Consider the following 15,370-nt stretch of genomic DNA (forward strand, 5'->3'; position numbering starts at 1 on the left):
AAGGCTACGTTGACTTGGACATTAGCTTGTTTTTGAAGCTTCGGGAACCAGGCCGCACGCTCGCACAGTCCGGTCAGGGAGTCACGGGTCTGGCGCTGGGGAGGGTCGTCACGTCACACCTTAGTCCGTTCCACAGACTGTTCTAAGCCCTTGACACGAATGAACTCCCTCAAACCTCACAACAGCACTATTACAAACTCCGCTTTGCTGACGAGGGAACGGAAGCACAGAGTGCTTGAGTGACAAGCTGAGGTCACACAGCCAGCAAAGCTGCCCTGGCTCAGGTCCAGACTGCACGTCCTAAGCCCTTGACCAGTGTTAGGCTGACCCTGAGCTTACATGGCACCTGCCTGTTACCATTCCAACAGGAACTGTTCTGTCTCTACACTCTGCAAAACCTAGTTACCCAGAGGCCGACCTGTTCGGGGGTGCCCAGCCTCGTTGGGAGCAGCCCACTCTCAAAGTGGGCACCTTTCCTGCTCCCCCTAGCATAAGGGAGCTAGGGGCTCTCCATCCTTGAGCTGTTGGGAGCTTTCACCAGCGACTGTGGGTGGTCCCCGTTCTCCCACGCTTGGACCCCTGAGCCCTCCTCCCTTCTCAGGACCCTCTTCCTCCCCTGGGAACCCTTTTTCCTTTCGGTCCCTGAGCGATCTTGCCCCACAGCTTTGAGCTCTCCCCATTCCCCAGTGACTCCCTTGCCCCCGGTGCCCAGCGTGCGCCCTCCGGATGGACCAGGAGGACCCACCTTTCCACCACACGCCTGTTCTTCCCACGGTGCACTCCAACTCCGTGGCTGTCCACCACCACCCTTGGGTCCCCTGACCCCGCCCTGTCTCCACCTCTAAAGCACCTCGATTTCACACGGTCCGGGTTCACCTCTAACCCCAGGGTCCCGGGGCTGCTGCCATAACACAAACTGGGGCTGCGGCTGGGCTGCCTCCCCCAAACCCTGCGGGGAGACAGCCCCACGCATCAGCCTTTCCCCTCAGCTCATGAACCCGGCTGCACCGGCCCCAGGTCCATTCTCACCGCCAGGACCCCGCTAAGCCCTGTGCCCCAGCCGCCCTCTGCCCTCGCCCAGCCTCCTAGGCCCCGCGCCCCGACCCGAGCCCCACCGACAGCGGTTCCCACCTCAAGCACGCTCCACATTCGCGCCGTCCCGCCCCTCGCAACCTCCTCTTCCAATGAGCGCCAGGCGCCCCGCGCCTGATACGCCAATCAGAGAGAACGCCAATTCACGTCACAGACAAACTGACCAATCCAAAGTCTCAAGCTCCTTGAGAGGGGTGGAGCGTACCTGGGCCGGCCCTCAATACCGATTGGTGACTGACCACAGGGTGGCAGGGGAGGTGCCCTAGCGCCGATTGGAGAGAGAAGCGATGGGGCAGGTCCCGGGCACCGATTGGTCCGAGCTTCGAGCCGAGCGTGCCGATTGGGCGCAGGCGCTGTCAGCTGCATGGGCAGGGCGGGGCTTTTGGAGGGGCTAGGGCCGTGCGAGGGCGGTGGGCGATCGCTGGAGTCGCGTCATGTCCTCCGAGGTGGCCTCCCGCTGCGACGCCAAGAAGTTGGTGCGCTCGCCAAGCGGCCTGCGCATGGTGCCCGAGCACCGCGCCTTCGGCAGCCCGTTCGGCCTGGAGGAGCCGCAGTGGGTCCCGGACAAGGAGGTAGGTCTCGGCCGCCCGCCAGCGCCCCCGTCGGCGCTCCGGACCCACGGCCCCGAAACCCGCGTCCGCGCCCCGGAGACCCCCGCCCGCACCCCGAACCCGCATCGTCACCCCAGAGCCCCACGTCTGCACCCCGGACCCGCGTCCGCACCTTGAACCCGTCCGCTCCCCGGGCCTCCGTCCGCACCCAGGACCCCCGTCCGCACACCCCAAGTGCGCCCCGGACCTGCCTCGCCTCCCGGGCACCCCCTACTCTCTCCGTCCCCTTCCGTCCCCGCGTACTCGCCCCGGGCCCACACCGCCTCCCCGCCTCCCCGACGCCCCTCCCCAGCCCGACCAGCTCCCTGTTCCCCGCTCCCCTCCTCTGGCTCCCGCCCGTCCTCTCACGGCCGCACTCGGGCACCGTGCTCCGCACCCTGGGCAGTCCCCGGCTCCGCTGCCCGCGCTCCACCCTTCCCGGGCCCTTGGGCACTCTGCCTTCTTCCTGGCGCTCTCTCTCGGGGCGCCCGAAGTCCCCCATCCACGCCCCTCCCCGAGCTTCTGTGTCACTTGCACGGACCTCCCGTCCCGAGTGTCCCGGGCTTGGCCCACCTGGAGGTCATCTGTGAAATTCCACGACAACAGTTGAGTTTCTGGGGTGGGGACCATCGAGACCCAGTTGCAGCCCCCAGTCGAGGGGAGCGGAGCCCGATGCTTATTTTTAGTACAACCTTCTCTGCAGGGGGCGCCCCGCTGCGTGGACTGCGTGGGGGGGGGGCGTGGCGGGGCGTTTGCGCGGAGCCTCCTGGTGGAGAGCAGGGGCGCGTCCTGTTTGGGGAGCTGCACCTGCTCCGAGTGACAGGAGCGCCTGAGGCTGCCAGAGGGGAGGGCGCGGCCGGGAGCTGCCCTGGTGGCGGGTGGGCGCCGTACCTGATGGCCCTTTTGTGACACGCCAGGGGTTTGGACTCCGGCCCATCCGCCAGTAATTCTCCGTTACCAAAGCCAGGCGGAAGAGTCGCGTGCATTCCTGTCAATCAGATTTGTCTAAAAAGCATCAAGTGCTGTGACTTTTTTAAAACTAAATGTGTTGGGGTAGCATTGTTTGATAACATTATATCAACTTCAGGGGCAGGACTTTCTAACAGGACATCCACCGAAATCTAGTGTCCCCTTGCTTTACCCTCTTCCCCCTTCGCTCTGGTGACCCCCGGCCGTTGTACCCATGGTTTGCTCCTTTCCGTTTGTCATGGTCATCCACATGACAGTGAGACCATCCAAGTGCTTTGAGGGTGCTTAACTTAGAGCCCCCACGCGGGGACCAACTGCTGTCCCCTCTCCCTGAGAATCTCCCTTACGGTGGCAGGTTTTCTCCAGAGGAATGACATCCCTGTTTTTAAAGCAGTGGGGTAGTGAAGTGGGGGCAGTTGGGGGGCAGGGCTGCAGGAGGAGGACACCTCCCCTTCCCCTCGGAGGCCTGGAGAACTGGCAGTGGGTGGCAGTCACTGTGTTGAGAGAGTTGAGAGAGGCCAGCGCACAGGGAGGGTGGGAGTTGCCCAGGCCACCAGGGCGATGATGGGGAGCATGCCAGGCCACAGGCTCCCCGGTTTCTCGTCGCTCAGTTGCACCCTTTCTTTTCTGCATTTCTGCCCAAGGTGCTGGTCCTGTGGACTCACAGAATGTACCTTCTCTCACACGCTTCCTTGGTCAGTGCTGTTAAAGGGCAGTCAAAGGGGAAAAAGGCAGAGCGGGACTCTCCTTGTGAGTACGTGTCCCAGAGTTCACTGAGCTGTGAGGGAGCAGTGCCATCGTCAAGAAATCAAAATAGCACAAAGTGACGTAAAAGAAGGCCAGTGAGTGGCCTCGCAGATAGAGGCCAGCTGGTCTCTTCCACGGTGTGGCTGGGGCCACAGCCTGGGCCAACGCAGGTGGCCCGCGCCGGGGCTATCCTGGAGGCCTGGCCAGGGGGTGCCAGCTTTTCCCCCTCTTGCCCCCTCAGGAGCCTCTTGAGACGTTTTTGTCTCTGATCCCCATGGAATTTCCACGCGGACATGTGGCCCGTGCGGGCCTGTGTGGCTGTGTGGAGGCTGTGGTCTGGGCAGCCCCCCAGCCCAGGCCCTGCTGACTGCTGTGCTCACCCCCCCCCCCCCCGGGGCTCCCCTCGCTAGAGCCCTTGGTGCCTGTCCCTGCCTTCCTCGCTGGCTGCTGGCTGCGCTGTGGAATTCAGCCGGGGGCAGGAGTGTCTCGGGCCCAGCCCAGGCCCTCTGGAGGACTCTTGCGAAATTCTGATCAAGTTGGGTTGAAATGCTTGAGGCGTGGTGCCTCCCTGACAGGTTTCTTTCCCGTGTTGGAAGGATGGCAGGTGCCCCTCCAGAAAGGAGGGTGTGGCGCACACGCTGGCGCCTGCCTGGTGCCCTGATGCTGGGCAGTGCCCAGCTGCATGCATTCAGCCGTACTCTGCCTGGTCAGCGTTCTGGGGACGCTAGGACCACTGTGTGCAGGGAGATGGCTCCGAGTGGAGACCCATTTGTTTTGTTTTTGTTTTTATCCTCACTCGAGGCCATTTTTGCATTTATCTTCAGACAGAGCGGGAGGGAGAGAGGGGGAAGAGAGAGAGAGACACATCGACTGGTTGCCACCCACACAACCCCAACCGGGGGCTGGGGGCAAACTGCAACCAAGGTACGTGCCCTTAGTGGGAACCGAACCCGGGTCTCTCCGGTCCACGGGCCGACGCTCTAACTGCTGAGCCAAACCTGCCAGGGCGAGACTCACTTACTTGTGAGGAAGGTTTGTTCGTGGTGCCCTGGACCTGGGCGGGGCGGGGGGGGGGGATGGCAAAGGGTTACACAGATTAGTGTCACTTTGGCTCCATCTTCCTTGGTGGTCTGAGGCCAGCCAGGCCACACCCACTGTCCTTACAAGATGCCTGACCCTGGGCCCTCAGGGACATCCCTTATAGTGTTGGAAATTTGGGGGGGGTGGTGCATAAGCCTGTAGCTTTCAGCTTCTGAGGGGTTCCTGCCCCAGAAATAACTGAGGATCGCTTCTCTAGTGTGAACCCGAGGGTTCTGCAGCCTGTGCCCCTAGAAGCTCGTGGGCAGGGAGCTGGGGAAGCCTGAGGATCAGCTCAGGGCTGTGGGACCTGCCATCGAAGCGTCTGATGGCACAGAGCAGCCTCGGCAGCGGGTCCTCTCGGCATGTGCCCTAAGGACTAGTCCCAAGCAGCCAAAGGATTGAGTTTTCTCCTTAAACCCATGCAGTTTTGTACCCCTTTCGTCCTGTCCTCAACACTGGGTATCTCCAGTGAGGACGACAGCGTGGTGCAGAGCTCGGGGCGCGCACCGGTGTGTTAGACGTACCACAGAGGCAGGCGGGGGAGGGCTCATCCCACAGGTCCTGGCAGAGGGCGGGCTTCGCACACTGCCCCAGGAGGGGGTCTCTGAGGTCAGGCAGAAGAGGGCTTTATGGGGGTGGCCAGGCTGGGAGAGAGCAGGCGGAGGTGCAGGGGGAGGGGGACATTCAGGTGCAGTGGTGTGACCCGACAAGACCAGGGTGCGTCGCCCAGGTCAGCCGTGTCAGGCTGAGGAGGTCAGATTCAGGAGCCTGTAGGAAGGAGAGAAGCTTAACTGAAGTGTGATGAGTCGGGGGCGTGGGCACTGATTCCGACTGATGAGTGGGGACACACAGGCCCGCCAGGTGAAGAGTGGAATTTGGGGTCAGCATCCTGGGTGGGGAGCGGCATCTATGAGTCTTCACTGGGTCACATGGGAAGCGGGCTCTTTGCAGAACACTTCCCAGAACACTGAAGGTGAGTTCATCTAGCTGGCACTGCCCAGTCTGGGGAGCGGCCCACGGTGCCCTGCGGCCACGGTGCTCTGCGGCTCTGGGAGAGACCGGCCTGAGGCCACGGCGGGGTTCCTGGTGTCTAGAGGGTCACCAGAGTTGCTAGGATGTGGTCTGTGGTGTCTGCACCTTGTGTTCTCTGAGCTGTGACCACCTGTACGTTGTAGAGACCTGCTGTGTGGTGGACGGGTCTAGGCCCCTCCCGGATTCACCTGGGAGCTGGGTTTCTGACTCTGACTGGGTCCCTCACTGATTAAGTCTTGGACACAGGTTCATTTTTTTATTTGTAGGAGGTGTGTTTTTACTCTTCAAAGAGGATTATCTTTCAACAAAGATACATCAATACATGTATTTTTAAAAACTTAAATGATATATATATATATTTTATTTTTTATCCTCACCTAAGGACACCTTTGTCTTCAGATAACGCGGGAGGGAGAGAGGGAAGAAGAGAGAGAGAGAAACAGCGATGTGAGAGAGACACATCGAGTGGCTGCCACCCACACGACCCCAACCAGGGCTGGGGACAAACTGCAACCGAGGTACGTGCCCTTAGTGGGAACCGAACCCGGACTCTCTGGTCTGCAGGTGACGCTCTAACTGCTGAGCCAAACCAGGGCTATGACACTTATTTTTGAGGACCCTAACAAATGGTCTAGTGAAAGCCTGGGGCCAGGCACCCAGGTGGGAGGGTGTGACTGTCCTCCCGCCTCAAAGGGAAGGTAGGCATGTGTCCTAAACTTTGCTCTTTTTGTAGTAACTTTTTTTGTTTTGTTAAACCTCACCGAGGGTATTTTTCCATTATCTTCAGATAGAGTGGACAGGAGGGAGAGAGAGAGAAAGAATTGATGTGAGAGAGACACATCGATTGGTTGCCTCCTGCAGGACCCCTACTGGGGACGGGGATTGAACCTGCAACTCTTCGACCCTTTGGTTTGCTGCCGATACTCCAACCGCTGAGCCAAACAGGCCAGGGCTTCACATTCCTTTGAACTTTCCAAACTTTGCATTTTTGGACTATGTTACCTTCGAGGGGAGACTCTTTGGGGGCAGGGACTTGACCTTTGGGGGCAGGGACTTGTGAAGAGTTGACCTGGGCACCTGTGGGGGAAGTAGGTCGGCAGAGACCCAGGCCTCTAAACAGCCCAGGGCCCCTTCTATCCTGAAGGCTTTGCCCCAGGTCCGGTACGGGGCCCTTTTTGATTCTCTTCCTGCCCGTGGCTCCATTCACAGACCCTGTCTGGGCCTTGTCCCAAGTCGTCACATGTCTGCTGCTCACTGGGCCAGTGAGGAGCCAGCATCCAGGAGGGTGGTAGGAGGTGGAGCCACAGGGGCTGCCCAGGGGCCACTCCTCCTCACTGGCTTCCTCCCGTGGTACCAGGAGGCTCCTATTGACACTGCTTCCGGGGAATAAGAGGCTTTCAGAGGCCACTGCTAGTCCCACCCTGGCAAGGTGTCCATCTGTCTATGACACGGCCTGAGTCGGCCCAGCTAGGGATCCAGGGGCAGATGGTCTGTATGCACCTGTGCGTCCCTGTGAGCACGCCTCTCCCGCCTCCACCTGCACCTGGCCAAACTCCGCCTTCCTAAGCTTCCTCAAGGCCCTTTGGTGGGCCACCCCGGCAGACCTGGGGCCCCTGTGATTGTGCCTGTGTGGCCATCAGCCCTGCCCTCCGGGGGCAATGAGAGGCTGGCATCACAGACACTTGCTGCACATGGTGGGAGGAGTGGGTCCCAGCCGGTTTCTGGACACGGGTGCATTCTCTCTCCCCAGGTAGCATTTCCCAGAGCCCGGCCACTGTGCCCTGTGCCCTTACCAGGCAGGTGCTAGTTCTGGGGCGGTGGTCTCTCAGATCTTCACCCGCTGCTTTACTTCCTTCTTTAGTTCCCTTTCATGCTACACTGCTCTGCTGAGAATTTCAAAACTGCCTTTCCTCTTACACAGTCAGTGGGGGATCGGCTTGCTTTTTGTTTTTTTTGTTTTTTGTTTTTTGTTTTTATCCTCACCCGAGGACATTTTTCCATTTTTTGTACAGATAGAGTGGGAGGGAGAGAGAGGAAGGGAGAGAGAGAGAGAAACATCGACGTGAAAGGACACATCGAGTGGCTGCCACCCGCACGACCAACCAGGGCCGGGGACAAACTGCAACCGAGGTACGTGCCCTTAGCGGGAACCGAACCCGGGTCTCTCCGGACCGCAGGCCGATGCTCTAACCGCTGAGCCAAACCGGCCAGGGCTTGCTTTTTGTTTTTTATCCTCACCCGAGGACATTTTTTTCCCAGCATTTATCTTCAGATAAAGCAGGAGAGAGGGGGTAAGAGAGAGAAACATCCATGTGAGAGAGACACATCGCCTGGCTGCCACCCACACGACCCAACCGGGGCTGGGGACAAACTGCAATCGAGGTACGTGCCCTTAGCGGGAACCAAACCCAGTCCGCGGGCCGACGCTCTAACTGCTGAGCCAGACCAGCCAGGGCGGTCACTGTGTTTAAAGTCCTGTTTTCTGAAGAACATCACTGGTTGTTTAGAGGAATGAAATCCTTCTATATCACTGGTTTTAAGGGAGCAATTTTAAAATTCTAGATGTGGTCTTCTGTTCAGAGATTGGCTTTAGACTTGCCGGGGCATGTGGGCCTTGCAGTGACTGGAGGCAGTGCCTGGCAGCGGGGTCTGCGGTGACTCGGACCCTGGGAGGATGCGTCCCGGCTGGAGCTGTCACACTTAGTAGGACCGGCCCCTGTGAGCCTGCTGTCATTTAGCCTTGCTGGCTACAGCCCCCTCGGCGCTTCCTCCATGGGTTCTGTGGCTGGAGGGTGTCGGGGTCACGGGAGAGAGTGGCCGGCTCAGAGGCCTGAGCAGACACCCGGAGCCTTTTGGAACTGACAGACCAGCGCCTGTGGCAGGCCTGGGTGCAGCAGCAGCGCAGGGGTCTGCAAGGGCACTGTAGATGGTTCTGGAAGGCCGGGGGTTCGGGGGGCCAGGCCTATATCCACCTCCAGAAAGCACTTAAAAGCAAAGAGGCCCTGGCGGGGGGGCTCAGTTGGTTGGAGTGTGGTCCAGCACATCAAAAGGTTGTGGGTTGGATCCTCAGTCGGGCATGTACGGGAGGCAGCCGATCGGTGTTTCTTACAGGCTGGGTGTCCTCAGAGTTCTGATGGTTGTCCCCTTCTCTCCTAGTGTCCAAGGTGTATGCAGTGTGATGCCAAGTTTGACTTTCTCACCAGAAAGGTGAGCTGAGGCCGTGGGGGGGGGGAGGGCAGGGCCCAGACGGACACCTGCCCTTCCTGGGGCTGCCTAAGAGCACAGGAGCCGGTGACTGAGCCCAGATCCCAGAGCGCTGCTCGCACACCCATGTGACCTGCTGGGCACCACTGGCCACAGCCGGTTCATGCCCTGCGGGGTGTCCTGCTCTGAGCGTGTAATGGGGTGCAGAGCAGAGATGTGGTGTCCGGGCCACTGGCAGGAGGACCTTAGGTCCGTGTGGGGAGGAGCGCATTGTCCCCGCTCACTGTCCCCCTTCTCCCCAGCACCACTGCCGCCGCTGCGGGAAGTGCTTCTGCGACAAGTGCTGCGGCCAGAAGGTGGCGCTGCCGCGCATGTGCTTCGTGGATCCCGTGCGGCAGTGCTCGGCCTGCGCGCTGGTGTCTCGCAAGGAGGCGGAGTTCTTCGACAAGCAGCTCCGGGTGCTGCTGAGCGGTGAGCGGCGGGGCGCGGGGCGCGGGGCGCGGGCTGTGGCCGCCTGTCCGGAGGTCGTCTCACCCTCCATCTCCAGGATTCCTGCGGAAGCAGGTGTGGAGACAGCTCTCTCTTCAGAGGCAGACGTCGCCTACCACGTTGGTCTCACTTTGCTGGGCTTGGGCCCCTAGTTGGGATGCTTTTTGGGTGGGGGCCCTGGGCCTGGCGCAGCGCAGTTCTCACATGGGTGCCGAACTGGCCCCGGGACAGTGGGGCCAGCTGCATGCAAGACTGTCCACCCAGCCATTTCGGGGCGTGGGTGATGCCAGAGGACCAGCCCTCTGCCGACTAAAGGTCCGCCTCCCAGCACCCCTCCTCCCCGCTGTGCCTGCTCTGGCTCCTCTCCTGCAGGCCTGTGGGTCCTGGGGCCTTGATCGAGGGCATTCTCGGCACCCAGGCTGTCCTGGGCTCCTGCAGTGTGCGGGTGGTCAGTGCTCTGGTCTGGGCCTTCTGGAAAGCACGCGGTGAGGGCACTTCGCCAGCAGAGCCTCGGAGGCATCTTCCTGCCCCAGCGAGGGCCCCTGGAGCACAGCTGTGGCTTCTCACTCGTTTTCCTCGCGCCTGGTGGGGAAGGGTGACTGGAAGGAGCTGGCTGTATTCTCATGCTTGTTTTTGTGCCCCAAGGAGCCACCTTCCTTGTAACTTTCGGAAACTCAGAGAAATCGGAAACAATGGTTTGTCGTCTTTCCAACAACCAGAGGTAAGAGGCAGAACCTGCTTGGCACTGACAGCTCTGTCACACGGAGCCCTCAGGTGACGCGTGGGGACACCCTGTTTGACAGATACCTGCTTCTGGATGGGGACAGCCACCACGAGATTGAAGTCGCACACATTTCGACCGTGCAGATTCTCACGGAAGGCTTCCCCGCTGGAGGTAAACGCACTTGCCCTGTTCTGAATGGGGAGCAGGTGCCAGCTGGGGTGACTTTCGGGGGAATGCAGCGGCACTGAGGACGGGTGCTCAGCCTGTTGGTGGGGTCTTGGAGATGCCTGCCCACCCTCTTCTGTGGGCTGGTGTTTGCTCCGTGGCTTTAGGAACTCACCAAGTGAGTGGGGGGTCATAGCAGAGAACATAAGGAGGGCTCGCCTGATCGTGTTGTACCGATGCTCTCCCATAGTGCTTTGTGCACTGCAGCTCCAGCTGAGAGGAGAGGGCCATGTGCCCCTGCATCACCCGGATCCCCAAAGGGGCTGGAATGGGGCGGATTGGGCCCTCCCAGTGCGGTCAGGTGTCTGTACACAGGAAGTTTTTACCTTTCCTTGGCTCCCAGGGCATTTAGCCCAGTTTGGGTCTTTCCTATTAAACTTCTGTGCCTCAGGCTATCTTTCTGCTGGAAAACCAAGTGACTTAATCCTTCCTGTTTTCTGACTAATCCTTCTTGCTTTCTGTTTTCTGACGGGCTCTCAATTGTTCTTCTCTCCTGTCTGCCTACCTTCCTGGTTAGAAAAAGACATTCACACTTACACCAGCCTCCTGGGAAGCCAGCCCACCTGTGAAGGTCAGCCTCACTCTGCCCAGCATGCTGTGGCCCTGCGCCCCATCCTCTGCTCCTGTCTGGGGTCGGGGGTCACGCCAGGGGCCTCTGTGAAATGCTCACTCGCTTCTGTCAGTTTGAAAGAGGGTTGGGTCCAAGAGATGGACATCCAAAGGATGCATGAAAATACTCCGCAGAAGTGGATTTGCTAACCACAGGGGAAGTGCCACCCACTATTTCACAACTTCTTGTTGGGACTGCTGTCCCTGAGCAGGTCGAGTCGGGTGTCCGGGAGCAGGGCATGGGCGGCCCTTCCAGCACCTTCCTGCCCTGTCACACTGGCTCAGTGTGCCTCCCAGGAGCCTCTGCAGCCTTCGGGGCTCTGATTCTGCCCTGGGCACGGCAGAGCCAGGCCAGTGTTTCACCACCTTGGTCTCCTTGGTCCCCCAGTCTGGCAGTTAAATACGCCCTGGGGCAAAGGGCGGGGTCTGGAGAGCCTGAGCCAGGGAGGAGGTCTAGGTCTCTACCCCAGCTGGCCTCCTGAAGCCTCTGGTCTTTGTCCTGGCAGGGCCCCAGGGCACCGCATGCCCCCTTGTGGCAGTTTAGGGAGCACAGTGGGCCCTGCTCTGCCAAGTTTTCCTAGGACTTAAACCCTAACACTGCATCCCCTGGGATGAGTACTGGAACCAGCTCCCTGAGCTGAAGGCCAGCCAGAGGAGTGGCCGCTGGCCTGTCGGGGGCCAGGAAGTAACTGTACTCAGCTTTGCTGGCCACAGGAATTGTTGCAAAGTGTAAAGGCAGCCAGGAGATAGGAATACACACCATGGCCATGTGCCAGTAAAACTCTACTTACAGCAGCAGGTGGTGGGTGAGCTCGGGGGGACGCCTGCAAGGAGCCCAGTCAGACATGAGCCAGACTGACAAGAGCCCAGGAATGAGGCCTCCCAGGCCTGGGGGACAGCACTTCACAGTGGCGATGGCACTCGGTTGGGTAGGCCTCTCTCTGTGGTGCAGAGATGGGCGGATGGAAGGAGCCTTCCCAGGTGGATGACTGCTCCATGGAGCATTCCTCCTGCAGTCACCACGTAACGCTGTCGCGATGTTCGCTGTGGGGCCTGCTCTCCACATGGCTTTCCTGACTGAGGAGCCCTCTGTCCTGAGCGGCTGATTGTCAGAGGAAGTGTTGGAAGTGAGTCACCAGTGGGGCAGCTGATCCTGGCCCAGAGATGGGCAGTGTCCCGGCATGCCCATCTCCCACATGGCACTTGTCTGGGAGCTCGAGTGTCCGGGTTGAGTGCTGGCCCCTTGGGTTGGTGACCAGGGTGGTGGTGCTTCTCTGGTACTGAACCCTGTTTGCATGCTCAGTGCCCTCAGCTGTGACCACCTGGCCAGCCACTGCCTTGTCGGGCTTCCCACGGGCAGGAACCCCCACGACCAGGAGGTTCAGCATTTCTCTCTTGGCTCTCAGTGGTGTGATAGGATTGGTTTCGGGCCTTGGAGGCCTCCAGGACAGGTAACTCCCTTTTCCATCCTGTGAACTTGGGGTCTTCTACCAGAAGGCCCAAGGAGCTCATGTTCACTGAGTGCCTCCCGAGCATAGGTCCTGCCACCAGGCCATCTCCTAGACCAGCATGAGGGGTGGGAGGCACTCTGGACACACCAGGGCTGGTGGCATCTGAGCCTGCTTACCTGTCTCCCTCATCCTCCAGGAGGCAATGCACGGGCGACAGGCATGTCCCTGCAGTACTCAATTCCAGGGTCAGAGGGCATGACCCAGCTGAAGCTGACTGCAGGAGAAGATGCAAATGGCAGCAGGCGGCCGTCCACCGTGTGGCTGGTGGCCATGCACAAGGTACTGGGGCCCAGGGTGGTTGGCACAGGGGCTCTCCTTCCCCAGGGCAAGACCTGCCTCCTGCGCAGCTGGAGGGTGCCTACCCCAGCTCCAACCAGGTGCAGAACCAGCACATTTGTTTCTCGTTACCCTGCAGGCTGCCAAGCTCCTCTGCGAATCTCGGGACCAGTAACTGCACGTGGGCCGGCCTATGTGCTCAGAACAGAGAGCCCGCCGTCTGCGCTCACGCTGACCCCAGTGTGCTAGGAGGGCAGCTGGAGACCTGGGGGGAACAGCGCTCACTTCCCTAGTGCAATACGACACTGCCAGCAGCTTCCCGCTTTAGAGCCTGTTTTCTTGATGATACTTAAGCGGGGTGGGAGAGACCCAGCTACACTACTGCTGAACTGTTTTTAACAATCTATACCATGTTTTTATGAGTCCAGGTTTACTAGAAGGTTCTGGTCCCTCGATACTCATTTTATTAATTCTCTCACAGGGAGGATCGGGGCTGTGGGAACTCGGGCCAGCTTTGCCCTGGAACCTGCCGAGCCCGGTCCAAAGATTCATTTACCACACACTAATAATGAGGGGCTACGCACAAACCTTTCATACTTCACTATGGGGAAGGAGCCAGCTTTGTGTTTCGTACTTTTCACTTACTATTTCACTTTATTAAAGTAATTGTACAACAATTTGTATATAAAGCTTGATTAAACCTATTTTGAAAATATGGTCGGGCCTTGCCTCACTGTGTCCAGATCAATGAGCATTCCTGGGACAGCTCTGTGCTGGCTTCGGAACACATGACGCGCAGCCACAGTGAGAGACAGCGGTTTATTGTGCACATTTACACGGCATCAGTGGTGGCAAGGACGCAGCGTCACTTCCAGCAGGGACTGCCCCACTGGATGTTTGCCTTTTCACCACTGTGTACAGTCAATGCTTAAAGGGACCAACTACAGCAATGGATCTATACACACATTTATACATAAATTATACACAGACTCAGACATGGAAAATAAAGCCTAAGGGCCTGGATTTTAATGAGAGAACATTTCCAGCATCATCCTGGCAGTTTCGAATGTTCTAGTCAAAAAATACTTTTGGTATAAAAGCCTGTGCGTACAGCTGACTTCGGTGAAAGGCCTTCTTTTAGGTCTGGAGCTGGGGCAGAGGTTATTGCATCATGGCTGGCCCAACTGGGGCGGTGGGGCCCCGCCCTCGTGCCCCGTGGCTGTCCCTCCTGAGGTCCATGCCACCTGAAGGACCGACCTCAGGCTCCCTGGCCCGTGGGCTGTGGGGTCTGCCAGCTCCACACAACGTCCATGCTGTGCGGGGATCAGACCCCCACCTGGGTTGTAAGAGGCCGCAGAGAAGGCAGCTGTGAGCAGAGGAGGGGAGTGCTGTGCTGAGGTCCTGACCACGGGCCACCTGGTCTTAAGGGCCCCTGTGCCCGGAGACTTGGAGTCCAGCCCAGCATCACAGGCCAGAACAGGAAGTGGAGCCCCATGTCAGGACCCCCACTGGGCGCGAGTTTTCCTGCAGGGCTCCTTTGGTAGTGAGAGGAAGCAATCTGGGTGCTGAGGGGAGGTGGCGGGTTTCTGAGATATCCAGTAACATGGCAGGACTCTAGTGGGGGACTGCACCTCACAGCAGCTGCAAGTGTTCACCATGGGGTGAGGGTGACATGAAGAGTGAGGGGTGTGGCCTTGGGGCAAGTCAGTGAGATCAGTCTTCATTGGCAACCAACCGAGGGCTAATTCTAGGGCTTCTATTGGCAACAGGGGTGGTTCAGAAAGCTGGGTATTTATTTGGATTTACAGTAATTGGCAAAATTCGGTCCTCTTGGAGGCGACAGTGGAGAATGGCCTCACCTATAACCTGCAGGCTTCACATTGTGGGCGCTGTCTGCTGCAGTGAGCACCATGAAAGACACTTAAGCTTCTGCATCTGTGGGAGCAGCAGGGCGACCTCAGTGGCTCCTTGGCGAGGGCCAGCCCATGCAGTGCTCCAGCAGGCGGCTCAGGCAAGTGTTCGCTGTCGGGGCTTGATCCGCGGATACAGCTGGGGAGCAGTGGAAACAAGTCAGCACAAGGAGAGGACACACGGACAGTCCAGGTGCCAGCTCGCTGCCAGCCTCCCATGAGACCCTCCCTGACGTCCTGAATACCTGCACCCCTCACCCAGCCAGTGACTCTGTTTCTCAGCACTAGGAGCTGCCTACAGCACTTGCCACTCTCTGTACCCCTAGGGCAGGCACCTGGCTGGGCACCATGTTCGTGAAGGTTTGTGGAGTGAAAGCACCCCCCCACCCCCATAAGGAAATTTCTGGCTGCAGAAAGTTCTGATTGGGGTGAGTCTCGGTGTTGGCTGATGTTCCCCACAAGGAAAACACACTGAGCAGCCTGGACCGGGCACACGAGCCTGCCCACAGGGCCGACCCTGCAAACATGCCGGTGGGCAGGGGGTGCTGAAGCATGGGCAAGGGCAGTGCCCTCCTGGGGTCCCCAGCAGGATGTGCCCACGCTGCCTGGTGCACTGTGCTGGCTGTTCGGGTAGTTCCTCAGAGTCAGACCCAGGACAGCAAGCTCAGAACTCACCCCCAGCAGGTTTTTGGGCACGTAGCCCTCCCGGTCCCCGAGGCGAGCCCACCACCACTCGGTCTCGTTTTCATCCTTGCGCCTCAGGATGGTGATGGCGTCTCCTTCGTGGAAGGACAGCTCGTCGCTGTTCTGGGCCTCGTAGCCCCACAGAGCATACACCACCCCCTTGTTCATCACACCCAGCTTCTCCTGAACCCCTGGAATAGGACAGCGAATGGTCAAGTCTCTGCAGAG

The 15,370-nt window shown here is 59.3% G+C and overlaps 2 protein-coding genes across 4 annotated transcripts in view; one reads left to right on the top strand and one right to left on the bottom strand.

Annotated features, from left to right (window-relative positions):
• Nucleotides 1–1,488: 1,488 nt before the first annotated feature.
• On the top strand, nucleotides 1,489–13,195 carry ZFYVE21 (zinc finger FYVE-type containing 21). 3 transcript variants are annotated; one of them, XM_036246305.1, is made up of 8 exons: nucleotides 1,489–1,664; nucleotides 8,667–8,717; nucleotides 9,017–9,185; nucleotides 9,849–9,924; nucleotides 10,007–10,098; nucleotides 10,670–10,723; nucleotides 12,409–12,551; nucleotides 12,688–13,195. In XM_036246305.1, exons 1-8 carry the CDS (start codon nucleotides 1,527–1,529, stop codon nucleotides 12,721–12,723), a joined length of 759 nt encoding a protein of 252 aa, XP_036102198.1. In that variant the 5' UTR covers nucleotides 1,489–1,526; the 3' UTR covers nucleotides 12,724–13,195. The 3 variants fall into 3 exon arrangements, with proteins under 3 accessions (XP_036102198.1, XP_036102202.1, XP_036102200.1); XM_036246309.1 differs by lacking the exon at nucleotides 10,670–10,723; XM_036246307.1 differs by lacking the exons at nucleotides 12,409–12,551; nucleotides 12,688–13,195 and adding an exon at nucleotides 12,065–12,374.
• Nucleotides 13,196–14,255: 1,060 nt separating this feature from the next.
• Nucleotides 14,256–15,370, bottom strand: part of PPP1R13B (protein phosphatase 1 regulatory subunit 13B) — a 97,461-nt gene continuing 96,346 nt past the window's right edge. The window contains exons 17-18 of the mRNA XM_036276455.1: nucleotides 15,134–15,333; nucleotides 14,256–14,597 (exon numbers count right to left, since the gene is read on the bottom strand). Of these exons, the coding sequence (XP_036132348.1) occupies nucleotides 14,556–14,597; nucleotides 15,134–15,333 (242 nt within the window). The 3' untranslated portion in view covers nucleotides 14,256–14,555. The remainder of the gene's footprint in view (nucleotides 14,598–15,133; nucleotides 15,334–15,370) is intronic.

Source organism: Molossus molossus, unplaced genomic scaffold (genome assembly GCF_014108415.1).
Source record: "Molossus molossus isolate mMolMol1 unplaced genomic scaffold, mMolMol1.p scaffold_m16_p_1, whole genome shotgun sequence".
NCBI classification, from domain to species: domain Eukaryota; kingdom Metazoa; phylum Chordata; class Mammalia; order Chiroptera; family Molossidae; genus Molossus; species Molossus molossus.